Source organism: Dunckerocampus dactyliophorus, chromosome 13 (assembly GCF_027744805.1).
Source record: "Dunckerocampus dactyliophorus isolate RoL2022-P2 chromosome 13, RoL_Ddac_1.1, whole genome shotgun sequence".
In the NCBI taxonomy this organism is placed as follows: domain Eukaryota; kingdom Metazoa; phylum Chordata; class Actinopteri; order Syngnathiformes; family Syngnathidae; genus Dunckerocampus; species Dunckerocampus dactyliophorus.
The window spans coordinates 17,387,325-17,407,573 of NC_072831.1; the positions used below are offsets into that span (position 1 = coordinate 17,387,325).

At 40.5% G+C, this 20,249-nt stretch overlaps 1 protein-coding gene across 3 annotated transcripts; it reads right to left on the minus strand.

Moving 5' to 3' along the window:
* Window positions 1-249: 249 nt before the first annotated feature.
* Window positions 250-15,480, minus strand: lck (LCK proto-oncogene, Src family tyrosine kinase). 3 transcript variants are annotated; one of them, XM_054797267.1, is made up of 13 exons: window positions 15,310-15,480; window positions 14,155-14,262; window positions 13,934-13,982; window positions 12,963-13,053; window positions 12,316-12,414; window positions 12,108-12,211; window positions 11,020-11,169; window positions 10,779-10,931; window positions 6,615-6,794; window positions 3,214-3,290; window positions 946-1,099; window positions 742-873; window positions 250-632 (listed from the first exon to the last, which is right to left on the minus strand). In XM_054797267.1, the coding sequence occupies exons 2-13, from the start codon at window positions 14,260-14,262 to the stop codon at window positions 436-438; spliced, it is 1,494 nt and encodes a 497-aa protein (XP_054653242.1). In that variant the 5' UTR covers window positions 15,310-15,480; the 3' UTR covers window positions 250-435. The 3 variants fall into 3 exon arrangements, with proteins under 3 accessions (XP_054653242.1, XP_054653241.1, XP_054653243.1); XM_054797266.1 differs by having other exon boundaries at window positions 14,155-14,267; XM_054797268.1 differs by lacking the exon at window positions 15,310-15,480 and having other exon boundaries at window positions 12,963-13,064; window positions 14,155-14,228.
* Window positions 15,481-20,249: the final 4,769 nt, after the last annotated feature.

Below are 20,249 nucleotides of genomic sequence, written 5' to 3' on the forward strand. Positions count from 1 at the left end.
TTGCTTCCCATGTATTTGTATTACTTCAAAACGTGCGTGTAATTAAATTCAGATTAAAGTCAAATAGTACAGTATCAAAATTGTTTCAGGCAAAAAATAAATGAAATTATCACCACAGTAGGGGTGCAGACATCAAGGTTTCCCTTATTTAGTTTTCAGGGAGTTGGCAACCCTATTTACACAATTAAATAATAATGATTTCTTTTCAGTATATGACTAGACACTTTATTTTGATACATAATGGTGGTTGTCTTTAAAATGTGTGTTTTTTAAAACTGTACAAACAAGGTAAATCAACGCAACACATTTTAATCATAATCGTAAAACATTAAAACACGCGGAAGAAACATAGCTGAATCATTACAAGTGTACCCCAGAACCACACCCACAGATTGTGTCTTCAGTTGTACTGTGAGTCTTTCTGAGCAGTCAAAGCTACTCTTGGTACTGACGCTCTGTGGCAATAAAGAAGTCCTCCAGAACGCTCCTCAGGTACTCAAAGGTGGGCCGAGTTTCGGGGTTTTCCCTCCAGCAGAGGCACATAATATTATAAAGTCCATCTGAACATTTTTCCGGCTTTGGCATTCTGTAGCCCTGCTCCAGGTTCTGGATCACCTCGGGGTTGGACATACCTGAACGAGGATAGAACCCGTCTTACTTATTAAGGTTTTAACATCAAGTGGGGTTATACTGTATCATTTTCATGATTATTATATAGCAGATGTAATGAATGCTTCATACCAGGGTATGGTATACGTCCATATGTCACTATTTCTGTCAGGAAGATCCCAAATGACCACACATCAGACTTTATGGAAAATTTCCCATAATTAATAGCTTCTGGGGCGGTCCACTTGATGGGAAACTTTGCACCTATTCACAGACGAAGAATTGAGCTGCTGCAGTCGTAAATAGCATCTTTGTGAGTAAAGGTGTTGTTGTTACCCTCTCTGGCTGTATATTCGCTGTCTTCAATGATCCTAGCAAGCCCAAAGTCTGCAACCTTGCAGATGAGTTCGTGGGACACCAAGATGTTGGCAGCTCGCAGGTCTCGATGAATGTAATTTTTCTGCTCAATGAAAGCCATGCCGTCTGCCACCTGCAGGGGGCGAAACACCATCAGACAAGCGCTCGTGCGAGTGCACAGCAGCTTTTCACAAGCATCACGTTCAAGACACCCAGCCTTTGACAAAACCCCACTCGAAAAACAGACGCAAAAAGTCCTAAAAATGCCCATTTTGATACTCTAAACCTGATATTATGCCTCTCACATTTATTCAGCACATTTTAATTGTCACACTTTAAGAAACACTTACAGGCATACAGTATAGAGTACTATGTTTACAAAATTTGCAGTTACGCATCACGTCTTTTCAAAGCATCTTGTTGCTGTAAAATGTTGAGTGAACTGACTTGCGAGACAGCGATCTTTGTTGGAGTCATAGCTGCTGCACTTTTTAATCCCACTAATTTATTCAATTTATTCAAAATTCACGAATTTAACACTTTAAACATTTTAAGTAGCTGCTATAAGTCATTTCATAAGAGCAACAGGGAGACCTGCAAGCTTGTCAAATAGTAGGCTCTACTGTTTTGTCTCAATGCTAACACAATGTGCACTGAGGCCAGGATCTGCAGGGTCTGGACTATAATACAAGCCAACATTAATTGTTGTAGATTATTGTAAGTAATTTATATCCACATAATGATTATTTACAGAAAGTCATAATGTGCTTGTTTACAGTCATTATATTGGAGCTCATTACACACCACATTTTTGCAGGTTTAGCTTGTTGCAGCAAATTTACGTGCATGTGTGCGTGCATGCGTTTATTCTGCATGGGATGGCGTGTGTTTGTGTGTGTATGTGTGGAGAAATATCTGTGCAGTGTATGTTTTGGACGACTGAACAGAAATCTCCCAAGTCAGGGAGGTAACACTTCCTTAGGTCAATTTTTCACCCAGACTTGACAGCACCTCTCATCTCTACCTACGTTCTCCACCCAGGTACACAAATGCGGCTGGTGAATGTCACCTTTGCCCTTTCCTAGCCCAGCCCTGCCTATCATATCCTTTTAGCCTTTACCCAGTTACCAAAGCATACCAGCGATACAGCCTAGTTCTTGTGACGACTCTTTACAAAATATGACCCATTTTTTTATCAAATTGAGGTATGAGGTTCCTGGAAAATAAACAATGATAGAATTTGAAGAATTTTGTTTGCTTGGTCTGAGGTGCACATTTCAGACCTGTACAGAATGTATGTCATAGGTGCCATTGGCCCAGGAGGACTTGTCAGAAACTTGACATGTGCACCAGTCTGTTTATTCTTGAAGCCTTCAGCCGCTGGCATCCTATACAAGAAACTGAGGGCCTCTGTGTCAACCCCTTCATTCACTTGAGACATCAGTCATTTTAGTTTGCTTTGTCTCCCCTGTTGAATTATTTTTCTAATCCCTTATAGGACATTGTTGCAGAATAAAGAAAATAATACAAAGTATGACACATTTGAAATAACAGGGATAAACCACCTGAATCATTTTGTATTTATTTACGACTACCTAGTTTTAAGAGTCTCCATTGGTTGTTGCTGTTTGCTAGTAATGCAAGTCAAGTGTTGAGTCTACGCCAGAGATGTGCAAGTCATGAACAAGCCATTCAAAACTCGTGAGATTTTTACTGAACCAGGACTCACGGGTACTCGTCTCCATTAACTTGTTACGTTCGTTTACTCAACCCTGCTACCACTAGCTAAATTAAAAAAGGAACTCAGTTAACACGCCACTAACTGTCAAACTGTTACTGTAACTGCATTTGTATTACATGTGTATGAATATATTAGAACCTTGGAAAAAGCAACAGATGGTCCGAATCTCCTTTTTGCTTCCTGCCCGATCGTCTGACTCAACAAAAGCCCGCAAGTTTCACTGACTTACGAGTGCTTGACAAAAACTCAACTCGCGCTGACTCACAGGTACTTGACAACGTCCCAAGCGTCACAGGCACAACTCGACTACCTGATTCACTTCTGTGGGTGACTCATAAGAGCTTGAGCAAGTAAAATGAATCAAGCTTCCCATCAGTTGTCTATGCCTTGTTGCCTTAGTGGCTGACTTCTGTTCTGTTCGTGCTGACAGAAAGTGAAAGAATAAGTAAAATAGTGCAAATGGTGTGGATGAACTCAAAGGGAGAGAGAGAAGTGAGCTGCCTTACCTGAGATGCCATGTCTATCAACGTTTTCATAGACAAATTACTCCCCTGTGTTGTTTTTAGGTAATCCAGCAGGCTACCTGTCAACAATATAGACAGTCGTTTAGAGTCGTTTCTCTAACTGGACATTTTATTCTGAAGCAGAGATTCTCTCACTCGTGAGCAGTTTGCTAATACATGGAAACAGGAACCGAAGTCAGCGCCGTCACCACAAGTCCCTGCTTTTCTTTTGCTCATGGATGCAAAATAACCCACAATGGAGCCAAAGAAAGTTGCACTTTGAGAAAGAAGGTGGGAAACACTATCGAATTCCAGAAATAATTCACAGCGAAACACGAACGTGGTGTCCATGTTGCTCTCGCCGTCTTTGTCAACAATCACATCTTCAATCAAGGTTGAAATGTTTTCTTCATGTAAAACTGTCAAATTATAAAAAATAGGGATGCTCTGATCAGGGTTTTTCTGATACTGATGATTCATGAATGAGATCGGCCGATACCGGTCACCTGGATTTATTCATCATGAGAACTATTGGCCAGGACCGCCGTTAGATAATTTCCAGGCCCCTTGGCAAATAGGTAATTATCATAAAATAAACTTTTGGGCAGATACATTTTTTTGTTTTTTTGCCTTTGTTTTTGTGAAACGACTTTTGTACTATAGACACAAACCTGAAATTATTTTGATGCATGTTTTTGAGTAATACAAACACATGAGAAATAAATTGTTCAATCATTTATTTTTAGTTCAAGATAACCAAATGAGCAGAATAAAATAATACTAATAAATGTATTAATTAAATAGAAATCAGTCCTGCATAACTTAAAACTGAAGAAGTTCAGTGTTCAGTGTGACAACAACAGTGCGATATTGTTCAATGACACTTGAAAAAGTTGAACGTGATATCCACTTCCCCGTGGGACAAAAACAAACTCCAAACTAAATGCACTGTTTGTTACAAAAACCAAATGTCACTGTGGTAAAAAGTCACATTTGGAGTCCGAAGACAAGAAACTTGGCGGATAATTCTAGCAATCTAGTTAGCTAGCTGCTGCCAGTGACAAACATGCAAGAAAAGCCGAACTCCAATTGGTTTGACCAAACACGCTGGCAAAGACTGGCGTAGCCTGTGTCAAGCTGTCACACTGAACCCATCGAGGTTTTACAGACTAGTGTTGATTGTCGCGGCAATACGGGACCAAGTGTGCTACTTGTCAGCTCAATACAGGTGTTGGCAACCTTACGTGAAACAGCACACATGTACATTCATGTCCTGTTTGTGTTGTCATGACATGAATTGTTATGTTGCCGCCGCACGGCGTTTGTTTTTCGTGGCAAGTTTTGAAAGGCATTTATCGGCATATGCTGATCACATGCTTTTAGCCAGTACTACTACTACTACTACTACTAATACTAATGTGTGGCCGATCGCATCCTTAATAAAAATGTGTTCTGAAACAGAAGAATTGGTTTTGCATTATTACTTATGGGAACTTTTGATTTGATTAGTGTACATTTTGGTTAGAGTCGGACCTTCTAGAACGGATTAGTGATGCTAAACAAGGTTCCACTGTATTAGGTTGGAATGTGTGGCGTAAACAAAGTATTTCCTTCCATGTTTTGCGATTGACATACAGTAAGTCTAAGCCTTGACTGAGGTCTTTACTATTACTATTGCCACGATGTGCATGGAAAGCCTGTTAATGTCAACATAATAATAACAATTTCTTTAGAAGAATGCTGACAGTTTCCTTATGCCATGCCTAAAGAGGCATCAGCAGATGGACCAGAATAGCTGTTCATATTAGGGAACATAACAGTGGCAGGAAGTACATGTAGCATCAGTCAAGTTGATGCTAAGTCTGACAGTCGACTGCACTTCCTGAGATTTTTTGGGGTGGTATGATTAGAACAGAACAATACCTCTGCATGCCAGTTAGCCACATCAACCCAAAAGGAAGCAGTTAAAAAGAGGAATGTCTCTGGCAGGAAAAAAAGAGGCTCTGCTGCCCTTTGCTTGGATTGCTTTTGAAGTCGCAGAGCCAAATGAATGCCCTTTGTCAAGGTCACACAAGGAGGCTGTGACGACACGCTTGTTATTTTCCATCTTTGTTGTCGTCGATGGGAAAGAAAGGCACAAATTGAAAAGACGGGAACTCCAAGCCATCCTTTCTCTTGACAACAGAGACAGCAATTGTTTCCTGTCTTCACGTGGATGGCAGACAAAGAAAGAGGCTCATGTAGAGCCACTGCTGCTGGTTTTTACAGGCCACTCGTACTGGACTTTTACAAAGGACCCCTATTCAGTCGAAATGTAAAACTGTTTTTAGGACAACACCACAATTAAATTTGGCATTTTTAAAAATATTTGACAAGAAATAATAAACCTTTGGGGATTAATTTAAACAGCCAATTTAATGCAATTTATTTGCAGGCTTTTATCACTTGCGTGTTTACTCAGTGTTCACATCCCCATTGTTATTGTTAAAAAGAGAAGAAAAGGAAGATCCAGTGGCAAGATACAGTACAAACTGTTGTTGTTTACTCCAGCAACTGGGCTGTGGCCGTATTGGAGTACATGTGTCCGTGCATGTGCTTTTAAACGCATGTTTGTCCCTGCGGATGCATGCGAGCGCTACTGTTTCTGGAATGGAGCCAGTCATCATCATCATGAGAACAATAACTCGCTGAATCACCTTCTCCATCTCTAAACCCCCACCCCAGTCAGACCCTGAGAGACTTCCCTTCGATTAGTAAACACCAGAGATGTTACAGTATCTGCAGGAGCATGCAAACTTCACCCGCCCATTATCATGAAAGCACACATTCCAAGCAAGGCATGATTTGTCAGAAAAGAAAGCCAGAAAGATATGAATAAGATTGTTTGGCCTTGGTGGAGGCGTGCTTTACCGAGTGCCTTCTTGTTTAGTTTGTCTCATATGGATGATTGTGCTCCTGCCTTTGCAGATACTGAAAGTTAATGTCACCATGTGCTGTATACAGTAAGATGGTGGGAAGCTGTGGTTTGCTGTAGAAAAGGTCTTCAAAATTCACTGACTCACTGGAGTGGAGAATACATGAAAACTAAATGACTCATGAAAAAAGTAAAACACCAGGGGCGGTCCGGGTGTTGTTCAAGCATGTGCCCTCCAAACCAGAGACTGAAACCAAACTGGCATGTTTGATCCTGAACATGGGTGACATAATGCCGTCTTTGTGCGTACTCCACCGTCTGTGGGAAAGAAACTAAATAGACCTTTCAGCCTTTCATCTTTTTTAAGTTTTGCAAGTCATTTTCTGGAAATACCCATCGGCCAAATTCTGATTCATTTTGTCTCTTGATGCCTCGTACTGGCAGATATGGAGTTCCCATGCAATCGTCGTGGGGAAATTCTCATACGTACCGTTTTCCATGTATTCCGTGACAATATAGATGGGCTCCTGGCTAACCACAGCCAAGAGGCGCACAAGGCGAGGATGTAGTAGGTTTTTCATCATGTTGGCCTCTGCCAGAAAAGCTTCTGCTGACATTGTGCCAATCTTCAGAACCTTAACGGCAACTTTCCTGTCATTATTGTAGACACCTGAAAAAGGATACTACTTGAAAATGGAGAAACAACAGGAAGTTTTACTACATTCAGAATACTGTTTATGATACTTTCTCCGAATCTGCTGTCTAAAAACCTGACAAGGGAGTCCAAATTTTAAGTTGAGGTACACTCAACTTTAAAAATCAAAGTGTTCAGTCACCACCACACCATAAAAACATGTAAAAACATAACTGTACAATATTAAGTTCATGAAAAATAGTGCACTCACCAAAATATATGACAGTAAGAACAATTGTGATGATTTGTAGATAATTAACTTAATTAACTTAATAGCGTTTTATTCAGGATTCTGGAGATTGGGAAGATCTCTGTGTGGAGTTTGTATGTTCTCCCCGTGTGTGTGTGGGTTTTCTCCGGGTACTCCGGTTTCCTCCCACATTCCAAAAACATGCATGTTAGGTTAATTGGCGACTCTAAATTGTCCATAGGTATGAATGTGAGTGTGAATGGTTGTTTGTCTATATGTGCCCTGCCATTGGCTGGCGACAAGTCCAGGGTGTACCCCGCCTCTCGCCCAAAGTCAACTAGGATAGGCTCCAGCATAGCCCCGCGACTGTAATTTGGATAAGAGGCATAGAAAATGGATTGGATGGATGGATGGACGTTTTATTCACATACAGTAATTTGGCCCCAAAACGATAGCCTAGCGTCTTTCTTTGCAGCTGGCGTGCGTTAGGCGCTTCTTAGGCAATTAACAAGTGTTTTTTTTTTTGCCCTGTCCAGCCACTTGGGCAAATAGTATTGTTGATCTAGATGCCGATGCAGATCTGCTCTGCCATAGAACAATGTAAGATAGTCTTCCCCTGTTACATAGATTTTATTTGACTTTATTTGATGTTTATTGGAGGATAGAGAAGAAGGAGAGGATAGAGGAGAAGAGAAAAGAAGACGGGAGGGATTGCGGGGACAACAGGGGAGGACACGTCAGAGAGAGACAACAACAACAACAACAACAATTGCAACAACAACAAAGGCAACAGCAATAACAGAACAACAGAAACAAACAACAGGACTACATCAGCAAATGTCTTTGACAGCCATAAAGTCCGTAATAGAAATAACAAAATCCACAAAAAGTTACGAAAATGCTTAAAATGACCAAAGTATGGCAAAATACTCTAAGTATTCCATGTTATCATGAATGTGCCTGTCACTACATGGTCACAGCATGTATATAAAACCATAAAACTTTGTTGGAGGTTTTTGAAGGTGTTTTAATAGCGAGCTTTGTAGGCGGAATAGGTGTGTCTCACTATGTGCATTAATTAATAAAGAAAAGAGAAAGATTTGTGTTGATCTCTCATAAAGGATTGTGGATGATGGACAAAATACCAAAAAAGTGCAGTTTTCCTTTAAAAATAAGAGTACTAATGTTAAATGGTCTTTCACTTGTATCACTTCCATCTCCAAGGCACTCAAAGCGCTTTGACACTGCTAGCACATTTACCGACTGATGATCAGGAGCAACTGGGGGAGCAAATGGGGGTTCAGTAACTTGCCCAAGGACATTTAGACACGATCACGGAGGATCGAACCCGCAGCCTTTAGGTTGGAAGACAACCTTCAGGTTGCGATGACTCTTTCAAATGTTACTACACAGGAAGCTAAATCAGGAAGCTAAAATGCAAGACAAGAAGAGGTGTGAGTGCTGACTCTCAGGAAAACACAGTAAAACAGTTTGATCTTGGAACATATTGTTTCTATATGTTTCTATATGTAATATGTTTCTATATTAAAACTGTTATTGGAAAACAGTCAAATTAGAGGTTGAAAGGCTTGTGTTGAATCTTTGGGATGCCGCTGTAGTAAGAAGTGGCTGTGAAATGTGGACAAGTTCAAGTGTTGGTCATGTTTTCCACACACATTGTGGCAATAGTTCATCACAGCTGGTATGCGGGCGTTTTAAAAAGAAAGGAACTACGCGTCCAATTAATGGTACAGGGGTCGTGACACAGATTATATAACTTACACCCATTTAAACAACTATTTGGCCTCTGGGTGAACTTGAGCAATGCATCTATTGTTAACTAAAAATTCCTCAAATGCAGAAGTTCCACGGAAAGGTAGATTCACGTAGTTTTAGTTATGCTGCATGACAGGTGAGTTCCTTGCCTGATCCTCTGGGTCAAGCAGCTCAAACTTGCCCACACTTAAGACTATATTGAGCAATACGTACAGACCAGTAAGGGCTTGTACTATGAATCCTGCTGCTGGCAAAAATAACTTGTAAATGTTGCAGTTCTCTCGCATTGCTTCCCCCCACAATCCAAAAAGCATGCATGTTGGGCTAATTGGATACTCGAAATTGTCCACAGGTGTGATTGTGAATGGCTCTTTGTCTAAATGTGTTACGTGACTGACCAGCCCTAACCCTAACCCTAACCAGGGTGTACCACGCTGGCACAGCCCAGCCTGGGGTCTATCTTCAGCCCGCAGCTTGTTTTTTATTGGCCCATGACATATTGTGAAAATAAAATAAATCGATTATTAATGAGATATATTTAGGGATGTCCGATATTGTTTTTTTGCAACATCACATATCTCCTGTCGTGGAATTAAAGGAATAGTTCTGATCTTTTGACATGAAGTTGTATGACATCCCCATCAGCATTTTAGTCCAATAACAGCGACTTGTTGACTTGGTCTCCTAAGTCCAGTTCTGGTCAGATTTCTGTGATGAAGAACTCAGTTCCACTTAGATGCTGGGGACAATTAAGTAAAGAGCTTGGCTTCTAAAAGTCCCAACTGTAAACAAGCACTGCTTCCCCTTTCTGAGGCGCCGGACGGTTTTGGCAGAACCTCTTCGAGGCCGACCGAAAGACATGCTCCATGGCCTCACCGAACTCCTCCCACACCCGCGTTTTTGCCTCGACCACCGCCGAAGCCGCGTGCTTGGTCTGCCGGTACCTATCAGCTGCTTCAGGAGTCCCACAAGCCATCCATGCTCGATAGGACTCCTTCTTCAGCTTGACGGCAGCCCTTACCTCTGGTGTCTACCATCGGGTTCGGGGCTTGCTGCCACGACTGGCACCGACCATTTTGCGGACGCAACTCCGATCGGCTGCCTCAGCAATGGAGGTTTGTACAGAAGTCCAACAACATCACACCGCACGGGTGTGACGTAGTAATTCCGGGTAAAAAAATTTATATATTCCGCTCCATCAGATTTAATTTAAATTTCATCTGTAGATAGATATTAAAGTGAATTTATATCCTACTAACCTTTTATCTTGTCCTGAAGCTCCGATCCATGAGTTTGAAAGGCTTAAAGCTGGGCTTAAAATTTAAAGCCGTCGTGTCAGATTTTTGCGTCGCTAAAATATGGGTTTTTTTAACATTGCTAGTCTAGTGGTCAAAATGATCAAAGGTAAAGTCTTACCTGTGAAATGTTATTCACTGGGATTTGGTTCGCAGCACATGAATGAGGCATCTTCTCCGCTCCAACTCTTGCCACATCGAATATGGCGGCAACGTTGATGTATGAGGCGTCTACACATATATATATCTATGAGCTACCCTACTCACCATTAGCGGTGTTTTGACAACCTACCATGTTCAACCACCCCGAACACGTTTAAGCAAAACATCGGCTCAAGTATATGTTGTGTTTCGACTGTTATGGCGACAGCAATGTTGCTTGTGGCGCTTAATGTGCCAAAACCAATGCCGATATTGACTGATATTACATTTTTATGCCAATATCGGGACGGTAATATTGGTGGGCCGATATTATCAGACATCCCCAGATATATTATTAAATCTTACACTAATTTGACTTGTCACCTATAACTGAAAGCTAAGTTTTGTTCAGATATTTTATCATAAACTGACCTACATTAGATTGGTTTTGTACAAAATGTAGCAAAGTGGCCACTGCAGCCTTCATTTTTCTGTACACGGCCCTGAGAGGACAAAGTTTGGACACCCAACTATATGTGTACTATATGTTTCTCTCACCCATCCAGACGTCTCCAAATTGGCCTGCACCAAGCTTGTTCACCAATTTCAAGGACTCTCGCGGGATCTCCCACTCATCTTGCCACCAAGGTTTCTGAGGTGCTCTCGACTGGCATGGCTTCTCCAACTTGGTACATAAACCGTCCGCATCACCTGGGTGAAGAAAAGTGAATTAGATGAATAATCGCAACAAGAACCTTAACATATACGGCATGTGTCAATGTGTCCTGAATACACATACGTGAATGATGCTGGACGAGCTCCTTCAGTGAATTAAAAGATATCTTGGTGGTGATGTAGAAGCCACCGCTGTCCAGGTTTCGGATTCTGTAGTGCTTCACTCCTTCACCAGTGCTTTGGTCAAAGTCCCTGACTGATAAGGAGTATGACCCTGAAACAAAAAAGAGGCAAAAGAGTTCTGTTTGGACGGTTCAGGTCCCCATCTTTCACAAAAAAGGCAATTGCCATTTCATTGCCATTTGTGTCCTAGTTCTCGTCAAAACACATGCTGCTCATTGCAGAAACTGCCACCTGCCACAGTGTGGTTGGAAATGCAAACGCAAACACACCACCATTCTTTTTTCAGTTTTCTCAACGGTTCAACCTTTGCCATTCCAGTTCATTTTGCATGCGCTACAATGGCACATCAGCAGTGTTCAGGAAGTAAAATGGCATTTCCAATTTCGATAAGTTTTGCTCTATACGTATTTGGGCTACTCCTGCTGCTGCAAAAGGAGTTCACTGACGAGGAATTGAGCCTGAGCTAGAGCAATAAAAAATAATATGCTTTTTGTGGTGCTGCTGCACTACAAAAGTGAGGATGCCTACTGTATGAATTATTCATGTCCATTCATAATGGTTATCCTGAAAAACCACGGTAATTGTAATGTCAACATTTTACATACTGTATCCCAAAATGCAAAGATTGACAACATCAAAGCTGTAAATGAACACTGTTGAGACAATTGTAAGGAAACGGGGAGGGCTCTCGGGCAAAATCCACAAAACATTGTCCATCTGTTTGTTAGTTACAGTCTACTTTTCTCTCTCTCTTTCATGGAAGGAACGCACGCACGGTTATACAGAACCTACCAAACTGTAACAGCTTCTTCTTTAGCCGATACACCACTACTCAACACAGTGTCATGGAAACTGGGCTTGGATTTTTTGTGTAATTTTACTAACTGGATCATCCCTTACTGTTTTACTGTGTCGGGATGCCTGTTGCGAAACAGCATTCAGTCGTTTAAAAAGTAAACTAAGTGGTCTATGGTTTTTGCAGAGTACAATGCATATTGCTGTTGTGGAGCGATGGCATGCATCTGTCACCTGGGGTTGTCTCACTGTCACGAATGAGGAAAGAGCCTTTTGTGTTCCCAGGAGCGAGCAGGAGTCTCATGGCGTCATTTCTAGAAATGTTCTTAAAGAACCACCTGCAACACACAACAAGCTTTCCACCTCAAAACCAACTGAACTGTGCTCTTTCAGGCTGGTGATCTGGTACTGAGGTATCGCTGTATCGCCATGTGTGACTTACGGTTCAGTCTCCACTGTGTTCATTGCAATATAGTTGTGTGGGATGAAGCCCCGCTGCCCTGTGGTAAGAGATTCTGCCATATACCACTCTGGATCATCCCTGGATGTCAAAAACATAGAATAGTATCATGAGTAAGCTGTGCACTGTAGCCACATGTATGTTTGTATTCAGATTACTGAACTGTTTTTCTATATTTTAGTTTAGTTGCACAGAAGTGGAAAAATTCTACAGTACATGATCTTTTCTACCTTATTTTATACAATTAAATAGTTACACCTGGTAATGTACTGTGCATGCTACCAAGTACAGTGTTAGCGTGATGGTACCAGGACCATTACTGTGGAGTATTCATGTCTTAGTCATATCATCTCAGCAGGGGATCAAACACTTCTTACCTCCAATATATAGAAGAGAAGGGCCAGTATGTAAATACTAGTGTGTGCAACCGTAACCTGTAACTCAGGCCGTTAAACCACTACTGCAAGAACTCTGGAGGTTTGGTCACTTTTGTTTTTTTGGAGCAGCAATTAAAATGAAAGGTAGAGGTCTTAATAGGGCTACCCTAAAAACACAGTGGGGTCTATGTTTGGTTGCTGTGATGAAGTGTGGAAATTTGAGGAGAAACTGTACGTAGTGTCAAAGCTCACCTGTTGAGTATCTTGAGCTTTTCTCCCTTTTCAAACCCCAGGTCACCATCATGTGTGGGTTCACAGCTGTAGCAGGCTACCGCCAGGTTCTCTACAAATGGACTGCCGTCAGAGGTTTTTGATAATGGATCTTTATTTTTGCTGCTGAATGTCTACGGACAATTTTTAATTTATAACATTCGTCTTTATCAAGATTACTGTACACAATGAATTATATCGACTTTCATTTTGTGTTTTTGTGTTTCACCAGCGAATGGCGAAAAGTGACGTTTGATGTTCACTTTCTCCTCCAACATTTGCAATAAAAGTGACTGCTGTAATTATTAGATTAGATTCAGCTCTCTTCAATTACCGTACAATCCAGTTTTAGGTTATGCTTATACATATTTCAAGTATAAAATGTATGGGTACGCACCACTAATGAATGACAATGTAAGTTGATCAATACAACAAATTGGAGTCAACCCGGTTGTCAGGCCAGTGCTAGCTAGTGCAACAAACCTTTTTATCTCAACACACAACTATGGTGCGTTCAAGGACTTTCAAGCAAAGTGCGAAAATGCAACACTTGACGAAAAAACATTATCAGTGAAGCCTGAAGACATATTTAAACATTTAAAAATAGGTGGCTTTCTAACAGTGGTATGCTGAACATTCTACCTGTACCGGCACGTAGATATACTGTAAATTGTGATACGGGTGGCAAATGCAATTTGTTTTTAGTGGAACAAAATTTGCCTATTATTGGAGGAAAAAAAAAAATTGGCCAATAATGTGAACGTTGAATCGCGGATGTGTAACTGCCTCCCAATAAAGTCACAGGTCTACTCTGTTGGAGTCAAGGCTAGCTATAATGCCAAGGAGAGGCAAGAGCTTGAAAATGAAAGTCTCCTTTTTGAGAACAATTCCCAGTGAAATACATAAAAGGATAAAGACAAATGCATAAGTAAAGCAGTGTGTCGGCGTGGTACCTGGTAGAGGAGACGAAGGTGGTGAAGCAGGAATAAGTTGATCTATATACTGGTTATAGGCGACAAGACAAAAAAACATGAAACAAATTGTTTGTCACTGTGGGAATGTTACTTTGTGCGATACTTGTAGTCCCCTGTAAGACACACTTATATCACACCTACAGCACAGGAAGTTAATATGCGTGCATACTGTATGCTGTGTAGTGTAAACTTGCACTTACTGGGTTGCACGATTGTGGAGGTATGGGACAGTTACAGTGCTCACAAATTTCATCCAAATTCTCCATCCATTCAGTGTCTGAGTAATCTGAACTGCAGTTGCATCCCATCTTTTCTGCAAGATAATGATTTTTATTTGAATACATATAAAAGTAGTTGTTAATGATGGAGGGTTTGGTTAGCAATAATGAATATACAAAATTATACGCATTGAATTTCAGACCTTAAAGAGTGAGATTTGGATAGAGGACATGAGGAACACCAAATGTTCTATGAGATTTTCGAGCACTGCCTCATCCATTGCGTTAAGCTTTCAAAAGGACGCAGTAAAGTCAGGTACAAGATGGATTCACCATAGTATTCTAATACAATAAATGTCTTCAAATGATTGACAATTTAATTGCAGATTTTAGAAATTGACTAGATAAACTACCACCGATGAAACAAAAATGTTTTTTCAACATCACATGGTTCCCATTGGACCAGAACCAGGTCAGTGGGCTGATGGCAGAATATATCTCCCCCAAAGTCTCAGAGTCATGGGAAAAAATCATGCAGACCAGGACCCGAAGGAATTTTTTTTCTTGACTATCTCCCTTATACTCTCAGAGGAAAATGTTGCTTTTGCAAACAAAGTCAGCATTTTCCACTGAGGGGCTCTTCTTCTGATGATCTGCAGGTGAAGCTTTTCCAAAATAAACCTCGCTAATTGTTATTCTTTGCTATTTTTCCGTTTTTACTGACCCAAGAAGGATTTGTGTTTTTTGTGTCTATTTTTGTACAACTGACAGATTCATTCAGTAGCCAAAAAGATGCTGAAAACTGTGTAACCACTGTAAATAAGTGTATATGTAGAAAATACAAAATAAGAATTTAGAATTCTAGGACACATACATTAAATAGGATTTTAATTATATGATAAACGTTGACTTTTCTTATAAAGACCATAAACCTTTGTTTCTCTCTGTAAACTTCTTAAAATAGGCTGTATATATATACAGTATATATATACACACACACATGCATATATGTAGAATTTGTCAAAAATATCAATACAAATATACAAATATCACTTTTAATTCTAATCATATATACTATATTTTATTTTTTAACCTCTCCAACTGTCTCTATATTGATGATCACAACGCTCCACTCACCTCTTTTGATATGAAACGTGACTTCACGCACCCAATAGTATCAGAATTTAGGTTCCGCCATAGGTATTTTCTATAAAAGCAGATATTTAGCCATCACTTTTCACCACTTGTGCTGTAAAGATATCATCATCTGCCTGTCTCGTTTGAACGAACTCATTTCTAGGAGTGTTGGTGTGTGCCTGTACACAAACACACACACACACACACACACTCAGAAACACACTTTGAAGAAGCGGAGGAGAGCGGCCAAGAGTGCTTCCTGTCGTTGAGAGGATGAGGGTTGCTCTGCAAGCATTTAACAGGTGCTTAGTGTGCAAGTGTGTAGCTGGGGGAAACATTTGGCTACATGGTAAAGGGGTCAGGACAACATTATTCCCAAGACATGATTGTTCCAGTACACATAGGCGGCGGTGTTTTCACAGCTATACGTAACGGGCGTGGCACCGACCTTTTTACTTACATCCAGACAGCTTTAGTACTGTCTCTCACTGACTGATTCTTTAAATTTCTTTACATTTTTCTTTCATTGATATAATTTACCACACACTACTCATCTGAAATGAAATGCAAACTGTGGTGTCGGGTTGAAGATGTATCATTCGTTACAAAACTACGCAACATTGTCATTCCTTTCTGTTGTGCATACGGCCTAGTTAGTACATACCGTAGTGCCTTTGCTAGATGGGATGCACCACAATCAGATTAGAAGAGATGAAGATGAGACATGAATTAAAACAAACTCTGAGCTATCTCATGTTAAATCTTTCCACTGACTCTGTCGTGGACCACAACTTTATTCTTGTGGTGAGATGCTGCTGCAACACAGCATGCACAGATAGGAAGCTAGTCCAAACATGACAGGAAGTCTTCTGAAGTGCGTGCATGAAGGACTGCCTCAGAACAAACTGGTTTTGACATTTTTACAATGGAGAACGTGTATTTTATTTATTGCATTATTCTAATCTTTGAAGGGGAAGCCAGCGTTTACCGCTTGTTTGCATGCATTACACCACACAAAAACAAATGTACCCAAATTAGTGTTTAATTCGGCTCCTTAAGACATTTAAAGTTTTCATATTTTTGACTGTGTTAATGGTTTGTGTTAAGGTAAAAAAAAATGCAACCTCACTTCACATCACACCTTCATAGATTAAAAGTACACACATGCACACATACAACCCCACACCCCATATGGCTCTCGTTAACTCATTCAAACCACATTTTATTGGATGTACAGTCGTCCCTCATCACGTTGTGGGTCGAATTTCGTGGCTTCGAAAATGTATTAATAAATCATGCTGTTTTGTGGTTGAATACCGCCAGTATTAGTCATAAATATGCATATTGAAGCAAATTTGACATAATATTTTGCCTAAATTAAGCATTTTCAAGCATAAAGTGGCTACATGAACTAAAATACATCTTTAAGGCATTCAGAAGACGCATTCAAAGACGCTGTGAATGACATGTAGTATTCTATAATGGCCACTAGGTGTCACTAATGTTACTGTAATGTTCGGGGAGACACACAAACGCCAGACTTGATCGACGGAAGAACAGGCTTTTACTGCAGGTTTGAAATATCTCACAGCAGGCACAATAATGCAGAATAAAAATCCCTGATAAAAACATGGTGTCACGCACTGCCGTGGTTGGCACTTTGTAGCCCGAAATGCAGAGTGGAAATCACACACAAACGGCTGAAAAAACAAAAAGAGTCTTTAATAACAAAAGGTGTCCTTCTACGGGTGACAATAGTCCAAGTGCAAAAAAAACAAAAATATAGGAGAGTCCAGAACAGAGGATAACAAGCAAAAAGGTACAACAAAAAAATCACTGTAGCAAACGTGCGACAGGAGGAGCCAAGCTAAGCTAAAGGAACAGAAAAGGCTGCCGAGAACCAGGCAGGAAAACTAGCGGTGCAAAACTACTCACTACACCACGGTAGGAAACAGCAGGACAAAAGCACAATCCTGGAAGCAGGTTTGGCGCAGGTTGCCGGAAAAGGGCTGAGAACAGTCTGGCGCCGGAGTGTTGGCTTCCCATGGCTTAAGAGCACATCAGGTGATTGCTTGCAGGTGTGTTTGTCGCCAGCACCGCCTCAGCAAGGCAGCATGCACTTAGACAGACAGACAGCAGAGCGACAACACAGATCATGACACACGGGCTACTGTTTCTGCAGTAACTAAAACTCAACTCTGAGCCCCTGACATCACTTCCTGTCTGCCCGCCACTGAGTTCCACTAGGGAACACAATTATAGCAACACACACGATCTTACTTAGTCTTATTTATGTCTTAAATGGTCTAGTTTCTGTTATTGTCTATACTATAGTGGGTAATACCAGTGTAAAGGTGGGTATTTATATGTATAGTTTTTTTTACATGTTTTACATGCAGAAAACAATTCTAAATGCATATAAATACAATATATATATTAATGATATATGAATGATATATATAAATTACTTTTACCTTCATTGAAGACGTGATTGTTGATGTGACTGTTCCCAAAGACACAATGTGGCAGCGAGACACCACACGGACACCACCTTCCTGTTTTGCCATGAGTTGTTTCTTGAATTCAATGGTGTTTCTCACCTCAATAACCCAACATGGAGCCATTTGATAAAGACAGTGATAAACACGATTGAATTCAAGAAATGACTCACAACCAAACAGGAAGGTGGTGTCCGTGTTGATCTCGCTGTCACGTCGTGTCTTTGTGAACAGTCACGTCTTCAACAAAGCCAAAAGTAATTTTTTTATGTAATAATAAAATAATTTTCATAAAATATAATCATAAAAAATATAAATATTATAATATATAGTTTTTAAAAGCTGAAATGTTCATTTATACAGTAAAACTATAAAAATTGGTTTTGTGTTGACATTTTTGAGAGTCAGCCGCTGATGATCATTGACGGGCAACGTAGCCGACTTCCAGTTCCTGTTTCCATGTAGTGGCAAGCTAATAGGATGCTAACAAGAACTCTTTCTGATAAAAAATACATTATTAACACAGTTGGACTCACATAGAATATTAACAACACGACAAGATGCACAGCATATTCGCTAACCGAAGAATGCATGCAAACCGAGGCAAAATTGTGGCGTATATTTTTTATGTTAATCGAAGAACACGCTAACCAGGGTGGCTGCTAACAAAGGTTCCACTGTATTTGGATTGATCAACACACTTCTACCGATTATACAGAACAACGACAGAAAAAAAGCACTAAAAAAACTTTTACTGGCAGCATCAAAGGTGATTGGCGGAGTTTCTGGAGCAGAATTGAACCAATGACCCTTTGGTTCTCACAGACACTGTAAATGCATTGTATCATACTGAAAATAAGTCATAATTTGCTCCTCTCCTTTGTACATTACATTATACACCACAACATAAAATGTCCAATGAACAATCAAAATGGAGCAATGCTGTGCTATAGGATTTTATGAGATTTCGCAGGTGTCCCTATTGAAATGTCTGGTGTACGTATGACATGATAGTAAACTGTGTCATTTGGTACAATGAGTGCATCCCACCTGAAGGGTATTCCCATTTTGTCCATCAGCCCAGCTGCTTTGAAATCTCACAGGAAATAATTCTATTTCCAGTTAAAGTAAGACACTATCATTATGAGTAATATTTCCTGACTTTTCCACCTCCCACGTTGACTAAGCAGGTGCAGGCATGTTCATGTGACACTCGCTGATACTCGTGTAAACCTTTTAAAGCAGCATTTAGTACAATGGCGTCTTTAAAATGTGTTTCTAGATTAAATCAAGTATACTGATATGTTTATCTGTGACATGCTTTATTTCCAGTCCAGTGTCAGCCTCTGCTCTTATAATAACAATGTGGAAAGATGTGGGGAAAAGGTCAAGGGAAACTAGCTGCAGGGCATAGCAGAGTGGCAAGAGAAACCTAAGTAAGCAGCACTTTATTGTAAAAGAACTCAAGGACAAATAAGGCCTCAAGGTACAATACCACGACCTCTATGCATTTTCCATATGATATTCATTTCCACTGTGGAGGTTTCAAGGCGCACATGAGGTCATCCATGTCCTGAGGTATGCCACGTTGTCAACAGTCCGAGTAGTGCTCTCTTTCACAGACTCTGCCAAGGCATATTTGGTTTCTTGTTCCGATAATTGTGTCTAGCAATGTCTTTGCTTCTACTCTTCCCCCAAGGAGATCCTTCATATGTTGGGATGTTACATTACGATTGTGCACGGTGACTTCAAAAGCATGGGTACATGATACAGTGTGTGGACAAAAGTAGTAGGTCACACCTACAAAAAGAGAAATGGAAAAAAATACGGAGACAATTCCCCTTTGAGGCCAGATAAGCTTCCACTCTTCTGGGATGACCTTCTACAAGATGTTGGCGTGTGTCTGTGGGAATATTTGCCTTGAGAGGGGGCACAACCCACAACCTTTGTTCTAGTTTATCCCAAAGGTTTTCTTTTTTTTTTGTTGACTGGAAAGGACGTACATGGCAAGAGGTCTGCTGTTCAGAACACATTGCTGACACCCTCAACTTGAACTCGGACAGATTCTTTGAAATAAATGAGTTACAAGTGCTGACAGCGGCTAGAAAGCCAACCCAAGGATAAATGCTGAAGGTCAAAGCGGTTGCCAGGCAGCAATGCCAAACAAAAAGCGAAATGATACCAGTCCTGGAAATCCACAATCAGAAACAGGGCCTTTCTGGCTGACACATGAGGAGGATTTGACATTAGATGGCGCCTCGAAGAATGTAGATATGGGTTCAACATAATTTTTACTTCTAGTTGACAAATTGTGGATATGATTTTGCGCATTGAGAGAGGAGATGAAAGCACAACAGGAGAAATCTGTAGCAAAAATAAGGATAGCTCGAGGTGACCTGCTAACACAGATTTGATGTACAATCACTGAACAACAGCCTCAAG